Source organism: Mus caroli, unplaced genomic scaffold, assembly GCF_978045245.1.
Source record: "Mus caroli unplaced genomic scaffold, Mus_caroli_1 scaffold_14, whole genome shotgun sequence".
NCBI lineage: Eukaryota > Metazoa > Chordata > Mammalia > Rodentia > Muridae > Mus > Mus caroli.
In genome coordinates, this window is record NW_028227269.1 from 73,561,171 (window position 1) to 73,582,988 (window position 21,818).

Genomic DNA, 21,818 nt, shown 5'->3' on the forward strand with positions numbered 1-21,818 from the left:
ATTAGTGGTGCAGGGTTCAGAGAGTATGTGTTGTCTGCTCAGAACCAGAACTGCAGTGCAGCATTAGCAAGCACTGCCAAAACACCTCCATTGCTCTCCCGCAATTGATTTTTAATTAATGCTTGATCTTTGCACATTCCCAAACCTTTTACTGATACCAAATTCCCATGTACCTTACATTCAGTCACAGGGTCATGATCCACACCTTAGAAAGCAGGTATAAATTCTTATAAGAGATGATGAAACACTTGAACCCAGGTTTCCAGCCTCAGAAGTCTACAGTCTCTCACAAGCAGTGAGCCACTTAGTCTGGCACCTATTCAAAGTTGGATTGTGTTCATTCATTTCTGTGTTTTCTATGGACATTCTAGCAAGACAGTAATGGAGATGATGGTATCATCAGTAAAGCCTAAAATAGTTACTATAAAATGCCAACTCTACATTTAGACACCTTCCATACACGTCACACCTCATCATGTCATCCTGAGCTACCACAACAGCTTCCTAGTTGGTTTCTTTGCCAATACCCATTGTCTTCTCAAACTAATCTTCCACACAGAAGAACCAAATTCTTTTCCTTATCCCAGAACTTTTAGGATAATAGTCAAAGCCCTCCTGAAATGAGGAAAAGCCTTTTGATATTTTATTTTCCTTCTTTCTCCCCAGACACGTCTGCTTTCCACTCAAGCCCAAATGAAATGCATGAAATTTCCACCAAAAGGCCAAAAAGGCCAAAGTATTAAAGTATTTCCTCTCTCTCTTCTCTCTCTCTCTCTCTCTCTCTCTCTCTCTCTCTCTCTCTCTCTCTCTCTCTCTCTCTCTCCCCCCCCCCTCTCTCTCTCTCTCTCTCCCTGTCTCGATGTATCTTTCTCTACTCGGCAACACATTCTAAGTTATACTATATCATTTCATTTACACACTCAACGTTGTCTCAGTGAACACAGCTATCCACTTTCATTCCTACAAAGTCTTGGATCCTGGTCTACAGAGATAAGCTGGAAGTGGAGGAAGAGATGGACATTGTGATCAGTAGGAAGGTAGAGATACGGTGGGAGAGAGAGAGGCATGCAGTACTTCTCTTCTCTGACATCCTGAACAAGTTCACTGAATATTAACAAGCTCACTGGGGGCCAAGAAGCTTCTAATGGCAGCCACATACCAGTGCTTTATAACAGCTACTGTAGTCCCAAATGGACTAAAGAACTCTCAGTAATACACAATTCCATCCCTGAGTCCTGGATCTCAACCCCACACCCAACTTCTTAATAGACCATTAAGAACATTTCTTGCTGTTTTCTGGAAACACGCTTTACAGATTCTAGCAGTCCTTGTGGAAATGTGACTTGGCTTCAAAAGAAACAGGATATGAAAGAACATTCCTGCAAAGGGCAGTTCTATTTTGATAAGGAGATGGGGACAAGAATGCACCTCACATGGTCTTTTTTTAACCACTGGACTACATCTGAAAGTATTAACCATAAAAGAACTACCTAGAACCATGAACTGTGAGCTTCACAAAATGTGTCACTTCGTGGGATACTCATTTTCTTAAAGGAAAGAGAAGATAAAAGCAAAAATCTTTCTCACAGGCAAGGGTAGAGCAAACATAAAGAACTGGCCCAGTTTCCAAAATAAACACCAGGCTTAAAGCTCTCCCCATCTGGCTAAGCAGGAAACCCAAGTGAAAATGAGCATGCTCACACTCCATTTCCCTCCTACATCTCAAGAGCAGGCTCAGGAGACCGTGTAACACAGCAGTTAATGTTACACCTGAGCTAACTCAATTGTTACATGACGGTTGGTGGAAGAATGTCCTTAATATTGGAATAGAACAATAACTCACTTTTAAGTCGTTCTGTGAATCCATCTAGGTCAGGTTACCTCATAGGTCTCCACGGTGCTTGTGAAAATGTCTTTTGGGCCCCAAGTCAAGTGCATTTCAATCTTCCCAGTGCCTCATTTGTATGTGGAAAAACATTTCCCCTTCCAAATACTCTTTGCAACAGCATGTTTTCTTACCTTCATGACATTCCCCCCGACAACCTTCCCTCTCATCTCTTTATGCTTGTTGCATGCAGGACACTTCTTTTCTCCATAGAGCAATGGCACTCTTTGTGATGCCATCTCCTTTCCACAGGATCATGTGCCCCACCCAATGGGCAGTGGTATTACCACGTGAAGGTACGCTAGGATGTCAGCATTAAAAAAAAAAGCGATGGAAATACCATCATTCAATTCTTGCATTTAACATTTGAAAAATTAATTAAAACACACAGAGACTTGAAGACTCTGTAAGATGGTCCCTCAGGTCTTTGTACCCAATTAATGTATATTCTCTTAGTCTCTACGTCTTCTATGCTCAGTTGATGTTTTTTCCAAATGAGGATATGTCAAGGACAAAGTCCATAAGCTCACTTGACTCTTAGTATGAATTGTACAGAGATGCTGAGTGAGCTCACCAACTATTGATGAGGATGTGTGGCGCTGGCCTCTGATGATGACTACTGTGTGACTGAACACACCCCAGTAACTCTTACTACCTACATGGAAAGTCAAATTTCCCATCATACACATTCCATTGGCAGGTGGTCTTGCCATTCTAATAAATCTTCCAAACCATTTTCCTGCTTGGTTGTAAACTGTTCTTGTCCATTACAAAATGTTTCTAGAGTGTTTAAGTGACCGTCAATGATATCATTTTGGAAAACTGTACACACTATCATCATTATTAACTGGGTTTCTTGCCTGCCAGTTAAACCTCAACAATTTATTTATCTTCATGGTTTTCAGTATTGCTTCTCTTAGCTTCTCAAATCTCCCTGAAGCAGAATAAATTCTCACTGTTACATTTCATATGAGTTAAGCTACCTCAATCTGAAACTTAATCAAACAATAGTAGAAAGAATAAGTAATGTTTTAAATAAAATGAATGCTCAAAATCCAACCTGGTAGACCTTTTATGCATTATATCTGCAACCTTAACAATATATTCAATGGACAATTAATACAATTATACATATGCAAATATGCACAAGGAGAAAAATACTATTTATGAACAAGAGTCATCTGTAACTCGCTTTCTATTTGTGTTTCTCTGTTTTATAAAATTGTAATAAAGAGGCAAATATAGAGTTCTTTGTGATGGATAGATTAAACTAAAATGTAAGTTATATGATAATTTAGTAATAATGTAAATTGCTTTCTTGATGAATCTTTAGAAGAAGATTCATAAAAATACATTAAGAGGATAATCACATTAGAAAACAAAAATCTACACTCAGATCCTGTTGTTTTATAACCATCAAAACAAATTATCAGTGTACTAAGGTGTTTTATGAATAGCTGCAAAATTAGACAGTCTGCTGATCTTTAGAAAATGGAAAATTATTAGGATTCAATAACAAGATTATGTAAATTAAGTGGATTAGAAACCATTTCACGAAAGCACCATTAAGTATTTACTGAGCAAATTAGCAAAGAGATTACCCACCTCTTGATGTAACAAAAACAAATCTGTTATTCTCAACAACTGCTGCAGAACTGAACTGCTGTGATACTCTCTCACTGACAGCCTTTGAGCGTGAGCTTCATGAATGCAAACAAAATGTCAGATTCATTCACAAAAGACAGATGTGGAACACTGGAGAGGACCTGACTAAATTGTTAAGGTAATAGCTACTCCCAGAACTATAGATGTCACTCCAGATGGGAAATATGCCAAAACTACAAAGAGACAATTTGAAGTCATAAAAGTATGAATGAAAACATATATTGAGAAGAACAAAAAAAAAATCAATTCAGGCTGAACAAATAGATTTTCCACGTTGGGCAAGCCTAGGATTGAATGAGTTTTAAGTTTAAAAACTTCCCCAATAGCAGATAACAGAGATGCATTATTATCCTAGAGACATGGGAATTAGCTGAGATACCTTAGGAATGGGTCAAAACTCCATAACTATTTCCTCTAAGTTGAAACAGCCTTTGTGGAAAGAGGACAGAGTCTAAAATTCAGGAAGCTCAGGAAACTTAGAAGGTGCAGGAAGTTCATGAAACTCACTTGAGAAACTCAGAAAGTTACAAGATTTATAAGGTCCTTTCAAGGGTTATAAAGGCAGTACGCAATTTCTGGAGAAAGTAGACTCTTCAAAGAAGTTGTCTGCAAGATGAGCACTGAGCTGCAGAGCTGCAGTTTTCCGGAATCAGCTCACATACAAAGATGGAATTTCTAGTGAAAAAGATGCTGTCTTTGAGTCACTAGTGCTGCTATAATTAACTCCAACAATCTCAAACCAGACATGAGAGCAATCGTTCCTTTAGCCAGTCCTCAGTGCCGTATATGAGATGAAAAGATTTGTGTTTACATCCTCCCAAGGGAAACTAAATTACAGTCATGACTTCTCCTTAAAGATTTCTCTAGTACTCACTCACAAAACATCGTATGGTTAAATTACTAGACAAAGTCAACATGCAACTTAGCATTTGATGGTAAGAACATAAGAATCAGAAAAGAAAACACCACAAAAGGATAAAAGGACTCAAATGGAGAAACTGGATTAGCTACCACTAAAATATCTAAATATTGTTGTATCACATTAAAACTTTAAGAGGCTCTCCCCACAATAAAACAAGCACAATAAACACAAAACACAACACATGCAAAAACACACACACACACATGCACAGCAAAGAAAGAGAAAGAAAGAGATGGAAAGATAAACACTCTCTGAGGGGGGAGGGGGAGGGGGAGGGAGAGGGGGAGGGGGAGGGAGAGGGAGAGGGAGAGGGGGAGGGGGAGGGGGAGGGGGAGGGGGAGGGGGAGGGGGAGGGGGAGGGGAGGGGGAGGGGGAGGGGGAGGGAGAGGGAGAGGGAGAGGGAGAGGGAGAGGGAGAGGGAGAGGGAGAGGGAGAGGGAGAGGGAGAGGGAGAGGGAGAGGGAGAGGGAGAGGGAGAGGGAGAGGGAGAGGAGAAACTTTAAATTCTTGTCCATGATGGATGGACAGAACATACGCAATTCTGAGACCAGCAGTGGAATATTTTTGCTTAGTTTCCTTAGTAGTATTAAATGAAGAAAAGACAAGATTACAAACATCTGCAGTGTTCACATTTGATATTCTGTACATACATGTGTAATAAAGCCTGGAACTGTTCAAGGTGTACCACTTCACGAGTCTGAAAGACTTTTATAACCGTCTCAGTTTATCTGAAGGGAAATATGCCACAAAATCACTACAGACTGCAGAACTAAGAAGAATATTAAAATGCATTTCCTTGGAACAGTCTGGCTATAGAAGCTGGACTCACACAGAGGCTTAAACAGAAATGTAAAGCCAATTGGCACGAAGATGCTGAGTACCAGAATAGATGAAAAGATGTCTATTCATGCATTGAAATGAGATAGCAGAAACTCAAGGAAGAAGGTGGCCAGGCTTAAAACTAATCAGGAACTGAAAACAAGAGGATAGGGGATCTAGATCTTGCAGATATAGTCAGCCACACACAACATAGAAAATAAAATAAAATCAACTATGAATCAATGGCATTTTGAAAACCCAACTGAAATTGTGTGAGAATTTCCAACAGAGATACGAACAGATGGGTATGAACACCTACTTAACCTAGATGAATTGATGATGTGTATGGATACCACCAAAGTCTAATTTGGTGAATCAATGGATTTTATTGGAGCTACCTACAGGAATATAGAGGAGCTATTATTTAGAGGAGCAGAAATGACTCAACAACAGCTGTATCACCAACATCACATTGTAGCATGGATGATACATTACAAAATTTATTTAATAAATTGATTTAATAAAATGGCTTACAGGCTACAGTCCAACTAGTCCAAAAACTATGGTCTACAAACAGAGAGTCCAAGAATCTAGTAGTTGTTCAGTCCATTAGGCTGGATGTCTCAGCAGGTCTTCAGTATATGCCAGAATTCTAAAGGAGCAGGATCTCATGCCAGTGAAGGAATGGACTTGTCAGGGAGAGCAGAAACAAGCAGGCAAAAAGAGCAAGCCTCCTTCTTCCAATTCCTTTATAGAGGCTGCAAGCAGAAGGTGTGGCCCAGATGAAAGGTGGATCTTCCCACCTCAAAAGGTTTGTATTAAAGGTGTATGTTTCCAGTTCAAGAGATTTGGATTAGAAGTGAGTCTTCCCACTTCAGATGATTTAATTAAGAAAAGTCTCTCACAGGTGTATCCTGCCACTTGGGTTAATTCCAGATGGAGTCAACTTGATAACTAAGAATAGACATCAGAGTGGGGAATGTGGTTGATCTGGGAGGTTTGGGGGGGGTAAATATATGTGGAAACAGTAAGCAATTTAGTCTTTGTTTTATATCCACTAGAGATATCTGTGCTAAGGAATGGTGCTGTGTTTTTACTTTTAAAGGGGGTACTCTAGCTTCTAGAGTCTAGACAGGGATTCAAGGACATGAATAGCTATGGAAGAAAAATATAGGGAGCTACTTCAATGGTCCAAGCTATGGACAACATTGATTTGGTCTTAGATAGGAAGTTGTAGCTTGATGATCAAAGGAAATAAGAATGTGTTTACACTTCTACATTGTTTTTATTTTACTTTGATTATGTTATGAAATGCTATTCTAGGCTACCCATATTGAAAAAGAGTCTGGCAAATTCTTTAATATCAAAATATGCACTTACTTGTGGTTCTCATCAGTATCACAGAGAATTAAGAACTTAGGTACATGCAAAACTATAACCGCATATGCACAAGCACCTTTATCTGCAATCCCTTCAAAGTAGAAACATTCTAAAGGAATCCAAGTTGATAAATCCCAAACCCACCTGCATATCAGAATGTATAATTGGGATAGGTACACTTAGAATTTGGCAGAATTCTCACATCGGTTCCCTGTCCTGTGGAGTGATGGCTATTACAGTTGGAAAGGCTAACTGGAAACCTTTAGAATTTTCTCTGGCAAAGGGAAGAGTAAATTGAATGAAAAAAAAAAAGTTATCACATCCCTGGAGGAACTACAGAAATTAGTGCCACCATCAAGAACTTGAAAGATACAGGGGTGATGGCTCCCAATACATTTCCCTTTAACATTTTTATCTAGCCAGTTCAGAAGACAGATGGATCATGGAGAATAACAGTTGAACATTGAAAACTCAATCAAGTAGTGACTCTAATTACAGCATTTATACCAGATGTGGTATCCTTACTTGAGCAGATTAACACATCTCCTGGTACATGGTATGCATGAGTCTATGGATCTAGCAAATGCTTTTTTCTCTGTACCTGTCCATAAAGACCACCAAAAGCAATTTGTTTTTAGTTGGCAAGGCCAGCACTATACCATTACAGTTTTTCCTAAGGATATGTTAACTTTCCAGCCCTGTGTTATAACTTAGTTGGAAAAAACTTTGCTTATCTCTTTCTTCTACAAATTTCACATTAGTTCATTATACTGACTACATTATTCTAATTGGACCAAGTGAACAGGAGATATCAATGACTGTGAATCCATTGGTAACACACACACACACACACACACACACACACACACACACACACACACAATCCAATTAATCTTAAAGGACCTTCTACCTCGGTGAAATACTTAATTAAAACCAGTATATGGCACATGCAGAGACATTCCTTCCCAAGTGAAAGTTAAGTTATTGTACTTGGTCCGTCCTACCACCAAGAAAGAAGCATGATGTTTAGTGGGCCTATAAGGATTCTGGAGACAATACATTCCTCACTTGGGTGTGTTACCCTGGCCCATATGCCAAGTGGCTCAGAAAGCTGTTAGATTTGAGTGGGCTGGGAATAGAAGGCTCATCAACAGGTCAAGGCTGCTGCACAGGATGCTCTACCACTTGGACCATATGATCCAGTAAATCCAGTGGTACCTGAGGTATCAGTGGCAGATAGGGATGCTGTTTGGAGGCTTTGGTAGGCCTCTACAGGTGAATCATAGAAGAGACATTTGGGATTTTGAAGCAAGGTTCTACCATATCCCTTTTGATAGACAGCTCATGGCCTGCTACTGGGCCTTAGTAGAAATAGAACATTTGACAGTGAATTACTGAAACCTGAGCTGCCCATCATAGGCTGGATTTTATCTGACCCATCAAGCTATAAAGTAGCATGTTCACAGTAGTAATCAATTATCAAATGGAACTGGTCTATACATGATCAGACCCAAGCAGGTTCTGAAGGCACAAGCAAGTCATATGAAAAAGTTGTCCAAATGTCTATGGTTTCTACTGTTACAGTGCTGTCTGCTGCCAGGAGTGCACCTGTAAGTTCATGTGCCCCATGGTGAGTGAGGAAGAGAAGACTGGGGCTTGTTTTACTGATGGTTCTCAAGGTTATGCAATCACCACACAAAAATTGGCAGCTGTAGTGTTACAACTGTTTCTGGGACAACCATGAAAGACATCCGTGAAGGGAAATCTTCACAGTAGGCAGAGGTATGGGCAGTCCACGGGGTCATACAGTCTCTTGGAAGGAGAAAGGGAAAGCTCTGCGATTGTTTACTGATTCATGAAACATTCTTAATGATAGGTAAGTTATGCAACCAAGGTAGCTGCCCCAAAACAGAAGGACAAGCAAATAAAACATGGTATGAAAACTGTCCATGTGTGAGAGAGGAAGAGAAAGGTGTTTTATGTGGAGAAAAATAAGTACAATTGAGATATTCTTTTTAATTAAATTAAGCCAGACTCAGACAAATACTTAATGTCTTCTCTCATTTACAGCCTTGGGTTTCATATAGTTATATAAAATAATATATGTGTACATGTCATAAAAGCAGAGGAAATCTGTCTAAGAGATAAAGGACCCTAATGGGAGGGGAGGAGGGAGAAGGCTGTGAAGGGTCATATTCACTGAAAAGCTTACAGTTGTGCTGAGGTATCCTCACATAACACAGCATCATCAACAGTGAATACACACAATGGAGATGTCTTAGGAAACATAAACAATTAGAATGTTTAATTTAATTAAGATGTTCTTAAACAGATGAATGGTTAAATAGCAGTGGTTAAATAGCAGTGGTCCAAACCACAAAATGCAACCCAGAAGAAAGCTATGGACAAATTCCATTCACATTTATCTCAAAGGTATAATTGGAACTTAAAAGGCAACTTTTAAAAGTTTTTATTTTACATGATTTCATTTTTATTACATCTTAAAATCACAAGTAATAAAGAGGTAGAATAGACTGTTAATTTGAAGAGACTGTGGGGGGGGGGAGGTTGGGGGAGGGCCGTAATTGCATGGAGAAGGTCTTTGTGGTGTTAAGACAGTTATGAGTCCTTTTCTGCTTCGTTTTGCTTTGAGGGCTTGTATCAATTACTTTCCTATCACAGTAATAAAGCACCATGAGCAGAGCATCACATGGAAGAAATGGGGTCATAGTTCCAGAAGGTTAGATTCCACAGTGGTGGAGCAGAAGCACAGAAAGAGGAGCAGGAATCTGATAGCTCTTGTTTTGAAGCACAGGGAGGAAGCAAGGAGAACTGGGTAGAAATGGCTCACGTTTTAAACTCTCAAAGGCCTCCTCCTGTGACACACTTGCCCCAACATGGCCATATCTCCTAAACTTCCCACTATCAATGGGGAAACAAAGTGTTCCAATGCCCAAGACTACAGGGGACATCTCGTGTAAGCCACCACCACAGTGCTGTCGCTAAGAACGATCATGGCCTTTCATGCTATGCAAGCACACTACGCGGACCTCTACCCACAACTCCCAACTACGCGGACCTCTACCCACAACTCCCAACTATGCGGACCTCTACCCACAACTCTCAACTCTGTATCTTCCCTGCAACGACAATGACAAGAATCAACACCTGTGGCAGAACATACACTGTAGATTCTGATTCCATATTCCAGGGATGAAAGAAGGAAACCAAGACAAAGCAAATAGAGCCCCTCTCTGCACAACCACTGCAATTTCTAGTCCATTTGTAATATCCTCAGAAAGGTTAGCCAGTTCTAGATTGTATCGGGTAACATGCCTTTCATAAATGTTAAAAGCGGCATAGTGCTGAATTCTACATGTGACAGAACATTTTATTTATCACACTATTGCCCAAATACCTTTTTGATATGAGTACCCATTAAATGAATCACCATGGATTTATCTCTCTGTGTATAGAATATGCCTCCCCCCCCACCACTAAAGGCCCTTAGAAGAGGCAACCCTTGCATTCTAATCTTAGATCTTACTGAAGCCCTAATAATCCACCCTCAGAACTTGGGTACTCTTGTCTCTGTGGCTGAATACATAATGACTAAAGTAGGGAACTAAACAGTTGCTAACACTAGTGTTCCAGTTGTTAGCTTCAGGTTACTCCACAAGGCTTCTCTCAGGGAACTAGCAACAGCTTCCATCATCATCTGCCTCCTGCCTCCAAGCGCACCAAGTGTGGGCTGCCACTCCAGTTCCCTCTCTCTGTTCCCATGTTTTCTCTCTCTTTCTCTGTTTTCACATTTTCTCTTTCCCCTTTCTGTCCTTGTCTGCCTCCCTACCTCATCTCTACCCTCATGGCTCTACTCCCATCTGTCTGTCTGTCTACATGTCCCTTTGTCTACCCCTTCTCCAGGCCCTCGCTCCTCTCCCTTCCCCTAGTAAACCTCCTTTATAGCACATTTATTGCATAACATAATTGCTCAGGGGCATACCTTGCCATGAGCCTGCCAGGTACCTCCATGCTATATTATATTTCATAACATCAGTAGCGTCTGGACTCTCTGAGGCATAAATGTCTTGACTAGTGGTTCTCAACCTGTGGGTCGCAAGCCTCATAGGGTTCACATATCAGATATGCAGCATTAGGAAGATTGAGAATCATTGGCCTAGACTCTGAATCTTTTTCATGAATGTTCACATCTAAAGCTCTATCATTTGGAGCCTCAAAAAAGGAGGAGTAGAAGAAGGCTTATACTAAAGTACTACACAAAATACCAGTAATAATGACTTCAAGGCTTATAAAATGTGCCAAGGCTGATCACGTCTTCAGCACAATCTTGAAGTTACTTTTGGTGGCTGAACTGGGCTTCAGTGAGTCATCTAGGTCAGCTTGAAGGTGGAGATGCCTGGAAACTTTCCTTCGAGACATTTTAAAACAGCATCTAAAGTTTGAACATCTTTCATGTCTGGAACTCTGCTGTCATTCAGTCAGAACGTGGGGGTAGAGCACATGGTCTTTAGCTCTTTGAAAGGGCATTCTACTTTCAAGAACATTGCCAAGTCACTGTAGTCAGGCACGCACACTGAGTCTTGGACTCTGTCACTGCTGCAGGCTTTCAAGTTCACCAACCCTTTCATTCTTTGTCACAAACTCAACTGACTACAGTGCTAGCTTCATTATAAAAAAAATTAAAATAAAAAAATACATCAAACTGTATCCTGAAGTCCACTTTAATTCAGAAATTCAGTTATTGACTAAAATATTTTCTAACTTATGGTCTTATATATATATCCCATCTGCTTTTTTAGGAATCCAACTGCCAACAAAACCTACGGAATGTGCCAGACACCTCCTGTCTAGATACCAGAGCTAGTTCTCTCTCCAGAGCTGCCAGGTACAACAACATGCATGGAATCAAATTGCAGACTTCCCAGTCTGAGTTTTTTATCACCCCCCCACACACACAGTTTTTCATGTGCTAATGCATCCCAAAGAGTAAAATACATTCCTTGCATGTTTATTCTCTAGGGCTAAATCAAAAGTAAACCAATTGCAAATGATTTCAATTAAAACCTTCCTTAAGAGAACAATTATTTCAATCCAATCAGAGTTCAGAGGTAGGAAGAAAAAAAAAACTGTAAAGACTAAAATTGGTTTTAATAGAGAAAGAAAAAAGATACTCACAGCCAACCATCATCATGGCCACTGAGAACATCTTCTCCACGTCTGTGGTTGGAGCTATGTTTCCAAATCCTATGGTTGTAAGGCTCGTCATGGTGAAGTAGAGGGAGGACACATACAGGGAGTCCTTGCTGGGTCCTCCTTCCCAGATCCCTGCACTCGTATTGTAGCGATATGGGGTCCCAATGCTCAAGGCCAACTGGTAGAGCCAGCTGTCTATTTGAATGGTGTTGGTGACTTCATCAATGACCTCATAGTCTCCAATGCTGTACCAGATGCAAGCCAGCCAGTGAGCCACAAGTCCAAACACACATACCAGGAGCACAAGGACCGCTGCTCCATATTCCAGGTAATGGTCCAGTTTCCTAGCAACACGGCCCAGGCGTAAAAGGCGCACCACCTTTAAAGAGCTGAAGAGACTGCTGATTCCCTGTACAAATAAAAAAATTTAAATGACAATAGGAAACAACTTAATGGGCTGCTTTTATAAATATGATCACCCAATCATATACCCAAAACATACAGATCCTAAGCAAGCAAAGAAATGAAACAATGATAAATATTTTTCTTTAAAATGCAAATTCCATTCCACCCAGAAATAGAATGTTTTTGGAATTTACTAGCTGAAACATTTCCATTAGTTAAGAACTGTTCACTCTAAGAGAAGTATAATTTTCAAATGTGTTCTACACAGGGTACAGATAAAGAGATAGTAAACCCGGGCCATTTCTTTCTTTTTGCTATAAAAGTTTCCATTTATTCCTTATTCTCTAATAGGTAAAACCTGGAAACCTTCTGATTAAGGAAACCCCATCTGACTAGAAAACAATAAGCGCTTTGGTATATAAGGGGGCAAGAAGCAACCATCATCCTTATTCCCTCTGAGTCCTGAACTGCCTGGATGAACAGAGCTAAACCTAGAGTTGGTACAAAGTCTCCAAATTCCCACCCTTCTCTAGTTGCAGGCCTACAGAAGTCATCCAAAGAAAGAGCAGCAAGACATTCACACTTTCGTTGATTCAACTTCACAAAGTCAAGAAAGATCCCATAGTCAGGGTTCTGGAAGCATATGAGGTTACCTGGGGAGTAGGGTGGAGGGATGAAGGCGCAGGAAAATGCATCCCTTAGACAGGTTGCAAAACAGAGGGAAACTGAAGCAATGAGCTGGGGTGCTCTCACCTGCAAATCAAGTGAGGGCCATGGCCTCCTCATGTAAATTCTGTTTCCTAGATTGCAGGCATCCTAACCTACTCTGACCAATAGAAGGACTGACTGACAGGGCAGGACAGATATGACATCAACAAGATTTCTATGCACAGAATGGTAAAATTCTTGATATTTAAAACAGCAAAAAAAAAAAAGGTTCAGAATTCATCTGCTCTATTATATGTTATAGATGCTTATTATCATGGAAATTTTGAAGAGAAAGAAAAACTAGAAGAACACAAGATGCAGAGGTGACTGGAGACATGAGAAGTGGCAGTCCATTCTGGTGGTTTCATCCCCACCTGGCTCTTTTTAGGCTTGGATTTCACTTACCAGCTCTCAGATGCCAGGTCATAAAATAAATTCCCTTCCACTTGAACAGTCAGAGTAAACATAAGATGCTGAACCTTAAGTAGTTAAAAGACATAGAAGTGAGGCTCAGGAGACAACTCAGCCTACAAAGTGCTTGCTTCTCTAGTATGAAGAAGCTGAGCTTAATCTCTGGAGACCCTGTAAAAGAGGTCAGACATGGTGGCACATGCTTGTATTCCCAGCACCAGGGAGGTAGAAACAGAAGGATCCAGTCTCTGGTAGGGGACCCTGTCTCAAAAATAATAAATAAGATGAAAATAAGGTGGATAGTGTTTGAAGAGGAGCAATTCCTCCACACATACACAAACATGTATATATAAACACATGAAAGAAAAGGAAGGAAGGAAGGAAGGAAGGAAGGAAGGAAGGAAGGAAGGAAGGAAGGAAGGGAAAGGGAAGAAAAGGAGGGAGGGGAGGGGAGGGGAGGGGAGGGGAGGGGAGGGGAGGGGAGGGGAGGGGAGGGGAGGGGAGGGGAGGGGAGGGGAGGGGAGGGGAGGGGAGGGGAGGGGAGGGGAGGGGAGGGGAGGGGAGGGGAGGAGAAAAGGAGATAGATGGAAAGAAAAGGAGGGGGAGATAGGGAGGGAGGGAAGATGGATAAAATTAAGAAGCCAAATAGGCATTATACAGTGACATCAATGTTATATAAAGTAAGAAGATTCAAGACAACTCAGAAAACTAAGCTTACACAACTATGGAGATGCATAACTGTAAAGAAGAAAGAGTTTGCAGAGCACTTCTGGATGCTGGGGCTCTGTGCTGAGGGCTGGGAACATTGAGATAAATATGTCTTACCTCTGCTTTAAAGGAATTCATAATTGAAATGCATGAAAACTCAGAGTTCAATTTTTTTAAAAGGTAAATGCTGCATGAATACTGTTTTCTAGGTAGCCTGAATTTATGAAAAATAGTGGGGCTTCTCTTTAAATGTTGCATAGCAAAAAGTTATTTCTGCTTGCATTCTTCCCCATTAAAAACAGAAGGAAAATCAGAGGAGATATCATTACCCCATTTGAACTAATAAATTGCCACAAACCCTTGGTAGAATGTACAAATTAGAATCTACTGGGAAGAGGAAGAGAGCATTCATCCAAAAGGAACCAGGCCAGCCTGAAGCACAACTGCTGTGAGACCACTTATTCAAAAGCTTGTTTTCTACAGCCTGACCAAACCTAAGTAGTACATGGGCTTTGTGAACTTAGATTTGGTTCCATGGCCACCTTTTTCTTTTTAACTTATTTTCAACCAATTCCCCCACTGGTACACTTTGAAAAATGGTCTTCTGAGGCTACCCTTCACAGTTCTTTCATGGTCTGGGATTCCCATCATGCATGCTTCTAGACCTTTTAAGGGTTCGTTGGTCTTATGAATAGGAATTGATGATCTCCAACACCTCTTTGCAGAACGCTCAACAGAAATCACACACGAGTTTCTTGAACATGAGGCAAAGGCCTGCTATGCATTTCTATGTGATTGCCCCACAGATTCCAATGGTGGGTAAGGCACAGGGATGCTTCACTTCTCCCAAGTCCATTGACCTGTAACCCCCTGTCCTGTAATGCACATCATGGTTACCAATCTGCTCTATGAGTCTTGATTCTTTCCTCTTTCTGACAGATCAAGCCCTGGGCTACTCATCACTCAAAGCACCCAAGAACGACATTTACCCAGATTACAAATCTATCAAAATGTTTCTTCGATTTGCTCCTATGGCCATACCTTGGTCTTGGTTCCACGTTTTGTTCTGTGTTAATCATTGTTGCTATATTTGTTATACTTGTGTGGAGCAAACAACCACTTCTCACTTCCTACAAGTCCCAAATCACACACTATAAGCTACCAGCATAGGATTTTTAAAACTTACATCTGTCTAATCATGTCTCCTTCTGACCTTAAGCCATTTTCTACTAGCTTACTATTCATAGGATTAAGTATTCCTTTTGTATTATAACATTGTGAACCCTTGATGACCTTGTCCTAATCTACCCCAGCTACTCCTCTCTGTGATTGCTAGTCCACTGCAGGAACTGCTCATTGCAGTGAACATGATCCCAGGTTGTGTCATACAGCATTGCAATTGGGTCACTCCTGCTACTTAACTAATCCTTTCCTTCCATTTTCTTCATGGCTGGGATCTTATGTCATGGCAAAGATTCTCTCCTCCACTATCCTTACTGTTCTGCTCTTGCCTTCTCTCCCCACTGAGAACTGGGTCATTAGCTTTGTGTTACCATACATTCTTTGCACATCTCTAGTAAAGCAATTATCACAATCACACTTTAGTTCAAATCTGTTTCCATGCATGACATGCCAGGAAACTAGAAACTCTTTGAGCAGTGTATCTAGTGTCAGCTACCAATCTGGCAGTTGAAACTACATTAAGCAGACAATACAGTCCTTAAATGAAGGAGTAACTTTAAGATCAGTCAAATGTGGGGGTAGATCTAGGTGCTTTGGTTATAGCTAACAAATTGATTTGACAGCATAATATGGAGAAGAAACAACGATTATAACATTACATTGCATAAATAGAGTTCAGAAAATGAGTAGGAAAGAGAAATTCTCACTATGTCTACACTGACCAGGCCACATATTCAAAGGACACGGGGTTTACCAGAGAACTGTAGGGAAAGAACTAAAAACCCATAGATTTTGGGAAATGGGGAAGAAACTGAAGAAATGGAGAATGGACAGGACACAGCTACATTCCCATACACAGGCCACAACTGGGGGTGAGCTCATTCTTTGGAAACCTAACCTGAGCATCCTGGCACGTAGTTGGGCTGACATGCACAGACTGATGTATCAAAGACTTCAACAGCCATGGCTATGGACTCCATACAGTCAGCTGGGAAAAATGTGGGATCATTCACTGCTGCTTCAAAAAGAGAGTCTAGATGATAATACCATGTACTCGCCACATGCCAGGTTCTGTTCTTGGACTTTTCCATATGTAAATTCATTTATTCTCAGAAACAACTCTATGTGATAAGGATCATGAAAACATGGTCCAGAAAAGCTCAGTCATTTCAAAAGTTCACATAGCTACCAAAGGACTTAAGAACAAAATAGCAATCTGGCTTCAAACACTTTGCTTATTTGAAACTCAGTCTGCCAAGAGCGCTACACTAACCTGCAAGCTGGCCTGTAGGAGGGTCATTCTCTACAGGAAAGAATGAAGATGACATGTCTAAGCTCCCTTGGCAGGACTCCATCACAGTAGGAGTCACAGAGGATGCTCTATGGCGGTACATAGTCTCCAGACATGTGGCAAGTCATTTCACTTTACAGTAGTGGGATTCTGGCCTTTGTTGCTCACAGGAGAGTAGAGAGGCTTCCAGGTCACAGCAAGCAAGCAGAGTGAGCATCACCCAGGCCCAGACGTTAAGGTTCTTAACACATTCTCCACAACAACCACGTGCTTTGCAGTCTTCTGCTCTGTACCCCATCACACCCCACAAAGTCCCAACGATATGAATCTTGCGAAACTCTGGAACTAAGCACATTCTCTGAGGCCTCATCGCCGTATACAATTAAATACACTCTCTTCTGCTGGGTTTTGACCACCACATGACCATTTTTGTCTACACTCTGGGTCATTTCCCATTGTTTTTTGTACATAGCAATAATGCATCAGACCTTTCTGCTATCAAAAGTCATGCCAAACTTCACCTTTGACCTTGCCTTCAGTGTTCAATTTATTATTGTTCTATCTAATCAGAAACTGTTATCCAAAGTTAATAAATAAATAAATAAGTTGGTTTTGTTCAGAAATTCTCCATTACTTTGTATCAAAATGAATCTCATGTCCTCCTTACAAATAAATACTTGGAATGACCTAAAGCCAAATGTTTATCTCTGTAGAATGGATAAGGGATACTATCTTCATTCAGTAGAATACTATCTAAAACTAAACTAGAATTATACTTAACAGGAATAAGTGTAAAAATGTCATATTAAGCAAAATCAAATCACCCAAGAGTATATACAATACGATTCCATGTGTGTGGAGTTCAAAAAAGAAGATAAATTACCCTATGGGTTTAGAAGGAAGGAAATGAGCTTTCATTGTTGGGGAAGGGGTACTGGTGAGAAGTTTGCCTTGTGAAGTTCCATGAACTGTTTACCTAATGTTGATGTGCTTCTCTTAAAGAAAATCAGAAGACCCCATGGTTTTGCCTGTAATGCTAAAATATCACCAGGTACAGGTTCCGATGAGTGATTCCTCGCTCATCCTATTACTAGAGAGCAGGATTAGTCAAAGTCTGTATCTAAAAACAGTATTTTCTGATATTATGGTTCAAGTCCTATGACCTTCACAATGGGACACAAATTGGACTTACTTCACTGGTAACTTTCTTTTCACTCCTCTGATAATACTGGATACTTTTACAGACCTATCTTCAAAAACATCTCTCTTACTCTACCCATACTTTTAACAACAATTTCTTGATTCTCTATTTTCCACCAGAGCTCTGTGTTCTTTCATTTTCTGCTTCATTTCTCTCCAAACTTTGCAGGCCTTTTGTGCCCTCCTCTGCACCCCATGGCTTTTTACCTTACTCTAACCTCTGAGATCTCACAGCATGAATCCCTGGGGCTCTTCTGGTGGAAAAAAAAATATCAAACACAGCAAATGTGTAATAGAAGGCAGCAGGGTTAAATGGCTGGACTCTCAGGCTTCTCATCTCCTTCCCCATCCCTGCCAATTTCCTTCCTTCACAAGACTCCCAGGGAACAGGAGAGCAAGGAACATCCTAAAGCAAGATAAATCCCGTGCTAGAAACTCCACCCTTGGTTTGTGGATGGCCACATTAAGAAATTCTATCAATGATAAAGCCGCATAAACACTCATCAATCCATTGAGCTCTTCCGCATTCACTAAAGTAGGCATGGAACTCAGCCAATATCCCCTCCTGCCTTCTTCCTTTCTTTGTTGTGTAAACATAAGAAGAAGAATCAAAGGACTTGAGTCTCCTAGGGTCTCATGACAATTAAGATAATGCAAAAGAGCAGATATTGAAGCATAGCATCCTGCTACATGGCTTTTCACCATGCCATCTTGCAACACAAAATTTTGTGACAGACCAATATTTTTTTTTTCAAACCACAGCTGGGATTATTTCTCCTCTTAGTGTATCAGATTCCCTCTTCAAAGTAATTCATAACCCTCCCATTAAGAGATAGGATTTATTTCCGAGCCCTCACATCTGAGCCAGCCTTCTGGCTTGCTTTGCCCAGCAGAATGAGATATGAATGATTCTATGTCAGTTCCAAACCTGGATCACAAATCTCTTGCACAGTTCTACTCCTGTTCTTAGAAGCCCTCTATGTGAAGAAGACTAAACAAGCTTTTGGAGGAGAAGAAAAGCAGCCCTTTGCATCATCAGCTCCGGTGAACCCAGCAGCCAGCTACTGATATATATGGGTGAACTTGACTAAAATAAACCCAAAGCAACCCAAATCAGAACTACTCAATTAAACCCCAGACTGGTCAGTTATAAGTAAAAAAGTCATACTTGAAGTGCAGAAGAGAATATAAATACCTATCTGGCACAATAGATTTTAACCAAAATAACCAAGTAGGTAAGACATGGGGTTGCAAATTAAAACAATATTTAATATGAAATTGTTAGGTATTGTTTGTCTATTACATTATAAAGTATGTTCTGTCATACTTTACATGGATTCATAACAATAAATTCTCCATAACAGGGAATGCAAAGGCATGTCTGCAAATATCTTTGAAGTATTCTGAAATCCAATCTTCCTGAAAATCCCATCATTACTTTAAGTGGTACCAAGGCAAACAGTTCTTTCAATAAAACAAAATCAGAGATCATCTGCCAACTTAACTGCAGCAACTTTCCCACTTCTCAGATACCCATGCCTATAGACACAATCTGAAATGCACTGCATCCACTACAGACTCAATAATCTTGACCTCAAAAACCCTTCCATCAGATCACAACCTAGTCTCTATTGAGTTCAGTGGTTGCAGGTACAAGATGCAACCGTAGTTCAATCCCAGTCACACAACAGATACTTCCCCCAATCTCTCAACCCTCAGAAATCTTTCTCTTATTACACAGCGCTGTACTGACTGGTTTTGCATGTCAACTTAACACAAGTTAGAGTCATCAGAGAGGAAGGAGCCTTAGTTGAGAAAATGCCTCCATGAAATCCAGCTGTAAGGCATTTTCCAATTAGCAATTAATAGGAAAGGGTTCAGACCATGATGGTTGTGCCATCCATCCCTGGGCTGGTGGTCCTGGGTTCTATAAGAAAGCAGGCTGAGCACACCAGGGGAAGCAAGCCAGTAAACAGCATCCTTCCATGGTCTCTGCATTAGCTTCTGTTTCCAGGTTTCAGCCCTGCTTGAGTTCCTGTCCTGATTCTCAGTAAAAATGATAACATACCCCTTTGCTGTCTTAAAGATGTTTTTTGATTAAGAAATCAGACACCAAGAAGTACCCGTGACATTTTTTGTTAATATTTCTTCCACCCAATCTACCTTAAATTGCGTGGTTCTAACCCCTAAATATCTCAAATATCTACTCTTCTCAGTCTCCACTGTCACCACAGTATGAGCCTCTCTCTTCTATAACTACAAGATGCTTCAGGCATTTATTTGAATGCATTCAGTCTGTTGTGAACATTATTTTAAAAAATTTCATCGTCAAAATGACTGGCAGCTCATCATCATAGCTTTTAATTATTTCAAGCTTTGCACATACATAACCTAGCCCATGCTTATCACTCCAACTTCGATCTATACCCTTCTGTCCCCTAACCACCTTGCTTCTTATCCTCAGACTATACCAGCTCCCTCAAACACAAGGACTCTGTATTTGTCATTTGCTCTAGAAGATGTTCTCTGATCCTTCTCTGTCCCGGTCTATTAAGACATTACAGCTCAGCACAGAAGACGGCTGTCTTCTCAGAGGTACCTCTCCTTGTCTATCCAGACCAAGTCATTTCAAAGGTAACTATACATTTTCATCATTATATTTGTATTTGTGGTTGTCTGGACCCATCATATTTTGTCCATTCTTTTATCCACAAGACATCCTGTAGTATTTTGCCACATAGTAGGCACTCAAATACTTGTCAAAAATAGTACACTAATAAAAGAATAAAATAGTAAGTATATGTCTCTCATAATAGTTTCTAACTCCTCCACCATTGATACTGTAATAAATAATGAATAGATATTTAATTTTCCAGGTAGACTATATCAGACAAATGGATAGAAATCACAAAACAATAAGCTCTGTTTCTTAAGTACTGGGCTCTTATTCTAAATAGATTTTATACATGAGTGACTACATAGTCCATTTCCATTTCCTTTTGCAGAGTGCAATTTGAAGACTGAGAGAAAATTGCAAACTACATTTGTTATGTGAACCTCTAACCCAGATAACAAATTCTATTGCCTCCTTTCTATTCAAAACTTTCTTCTCTGACTCATGCTACCAAGAGCTCCAGAGGGAAATTCTCCTAATTACTCCAAGCATTAGCAACATCCTTCAGTAGGAGATCTGAATTTAAATGACTTGTGCATGACACCTGCTTTAGCCAATTTGTATTCTTACTGAATCACAATGATTTGCATAGATAGATAGATAGATAGATAGATAGATAGATAGATAGATAGATAGACAGACAGATAGACAAATAGAAAAATAGACAAATAGACAGAAAGATAGACAACAGGTTAATGGGGGGGGGTGTTTCCATAGCACCAATAATGTATTAATTTTTTTAATGCTTTCCATTACAGAAGAGGCCTTTTTAAAAAAGTAACAATTGGGTCAACAGCAAATACAAGGCCTGATCAAAATATGCAACATACAAAGAGATATGTTAACTAAAATCTCTACTTTCTCCACACATTATAGTTACAATCAGGCAAAGTTGGAGGACACTTGGAACTCCTTCTTGTATACATTTTGTAGCCTTTATAATCAAATCTAAACTCTCTAACACAGCCTGCTTTAGTCCATCTCCCCAGTCTCAATCTGCAGCTGTCTCCTGCTCTCTGTACACTGTTCATAAAGGACTTCTTTTCTTCCTTCAAAAATTTCATATTCTCTTTCTCCTAGGGGACCTTCAAGTTTACTGTTTAAAACAGTGTCTCTAACCTACCAACTGCTTCTTTTGCCTGAGAAACTTCTACTTATCTTTCAGGTCTGAGCTTAAGTATCTTTGCTTTTGAGACCTCTCTTAGCTATTCCTTTCATCAAAGAAGCTGGAACTCTTGCTTTATAGCACTGATAATGAGTCCAAGAAATGCTGTCAGAATAAAGTAACAGGCAATGAAATTTGAAACAGAAAAATGTTGAAGCAATTGCAATTAGCTATGTAAACAAATGAGAAA

At 40.2% G+C, this 21,818-nt stretch overlaps 1 protein-coding gene across 1 annotated transcript in view; it reads right to left on the reverse strand.

Annotated features, from left to right (window-relative positions):
• Kcnh5 (potassium voltage-gated channel subfamily H member 5) overlaps nucleotides 1-21,818 on the reverse strand; it is a 286,479-nt gene that overhangs the window by 179,206 nt on the left and 85,455 nt on the right. Inside the window, exon 7 of the mRNA XM_021179089.3 lies at nucleotides 11,867-12,293. Within this exon, the coding sequence (XP_021034748.1) occupies nucleotides 11,867-12,293 (427 nt within the window). The remainder of the gene's footprint in view (nucleotides 1-11,866; nucleotides 12,294-21,818) is intronic.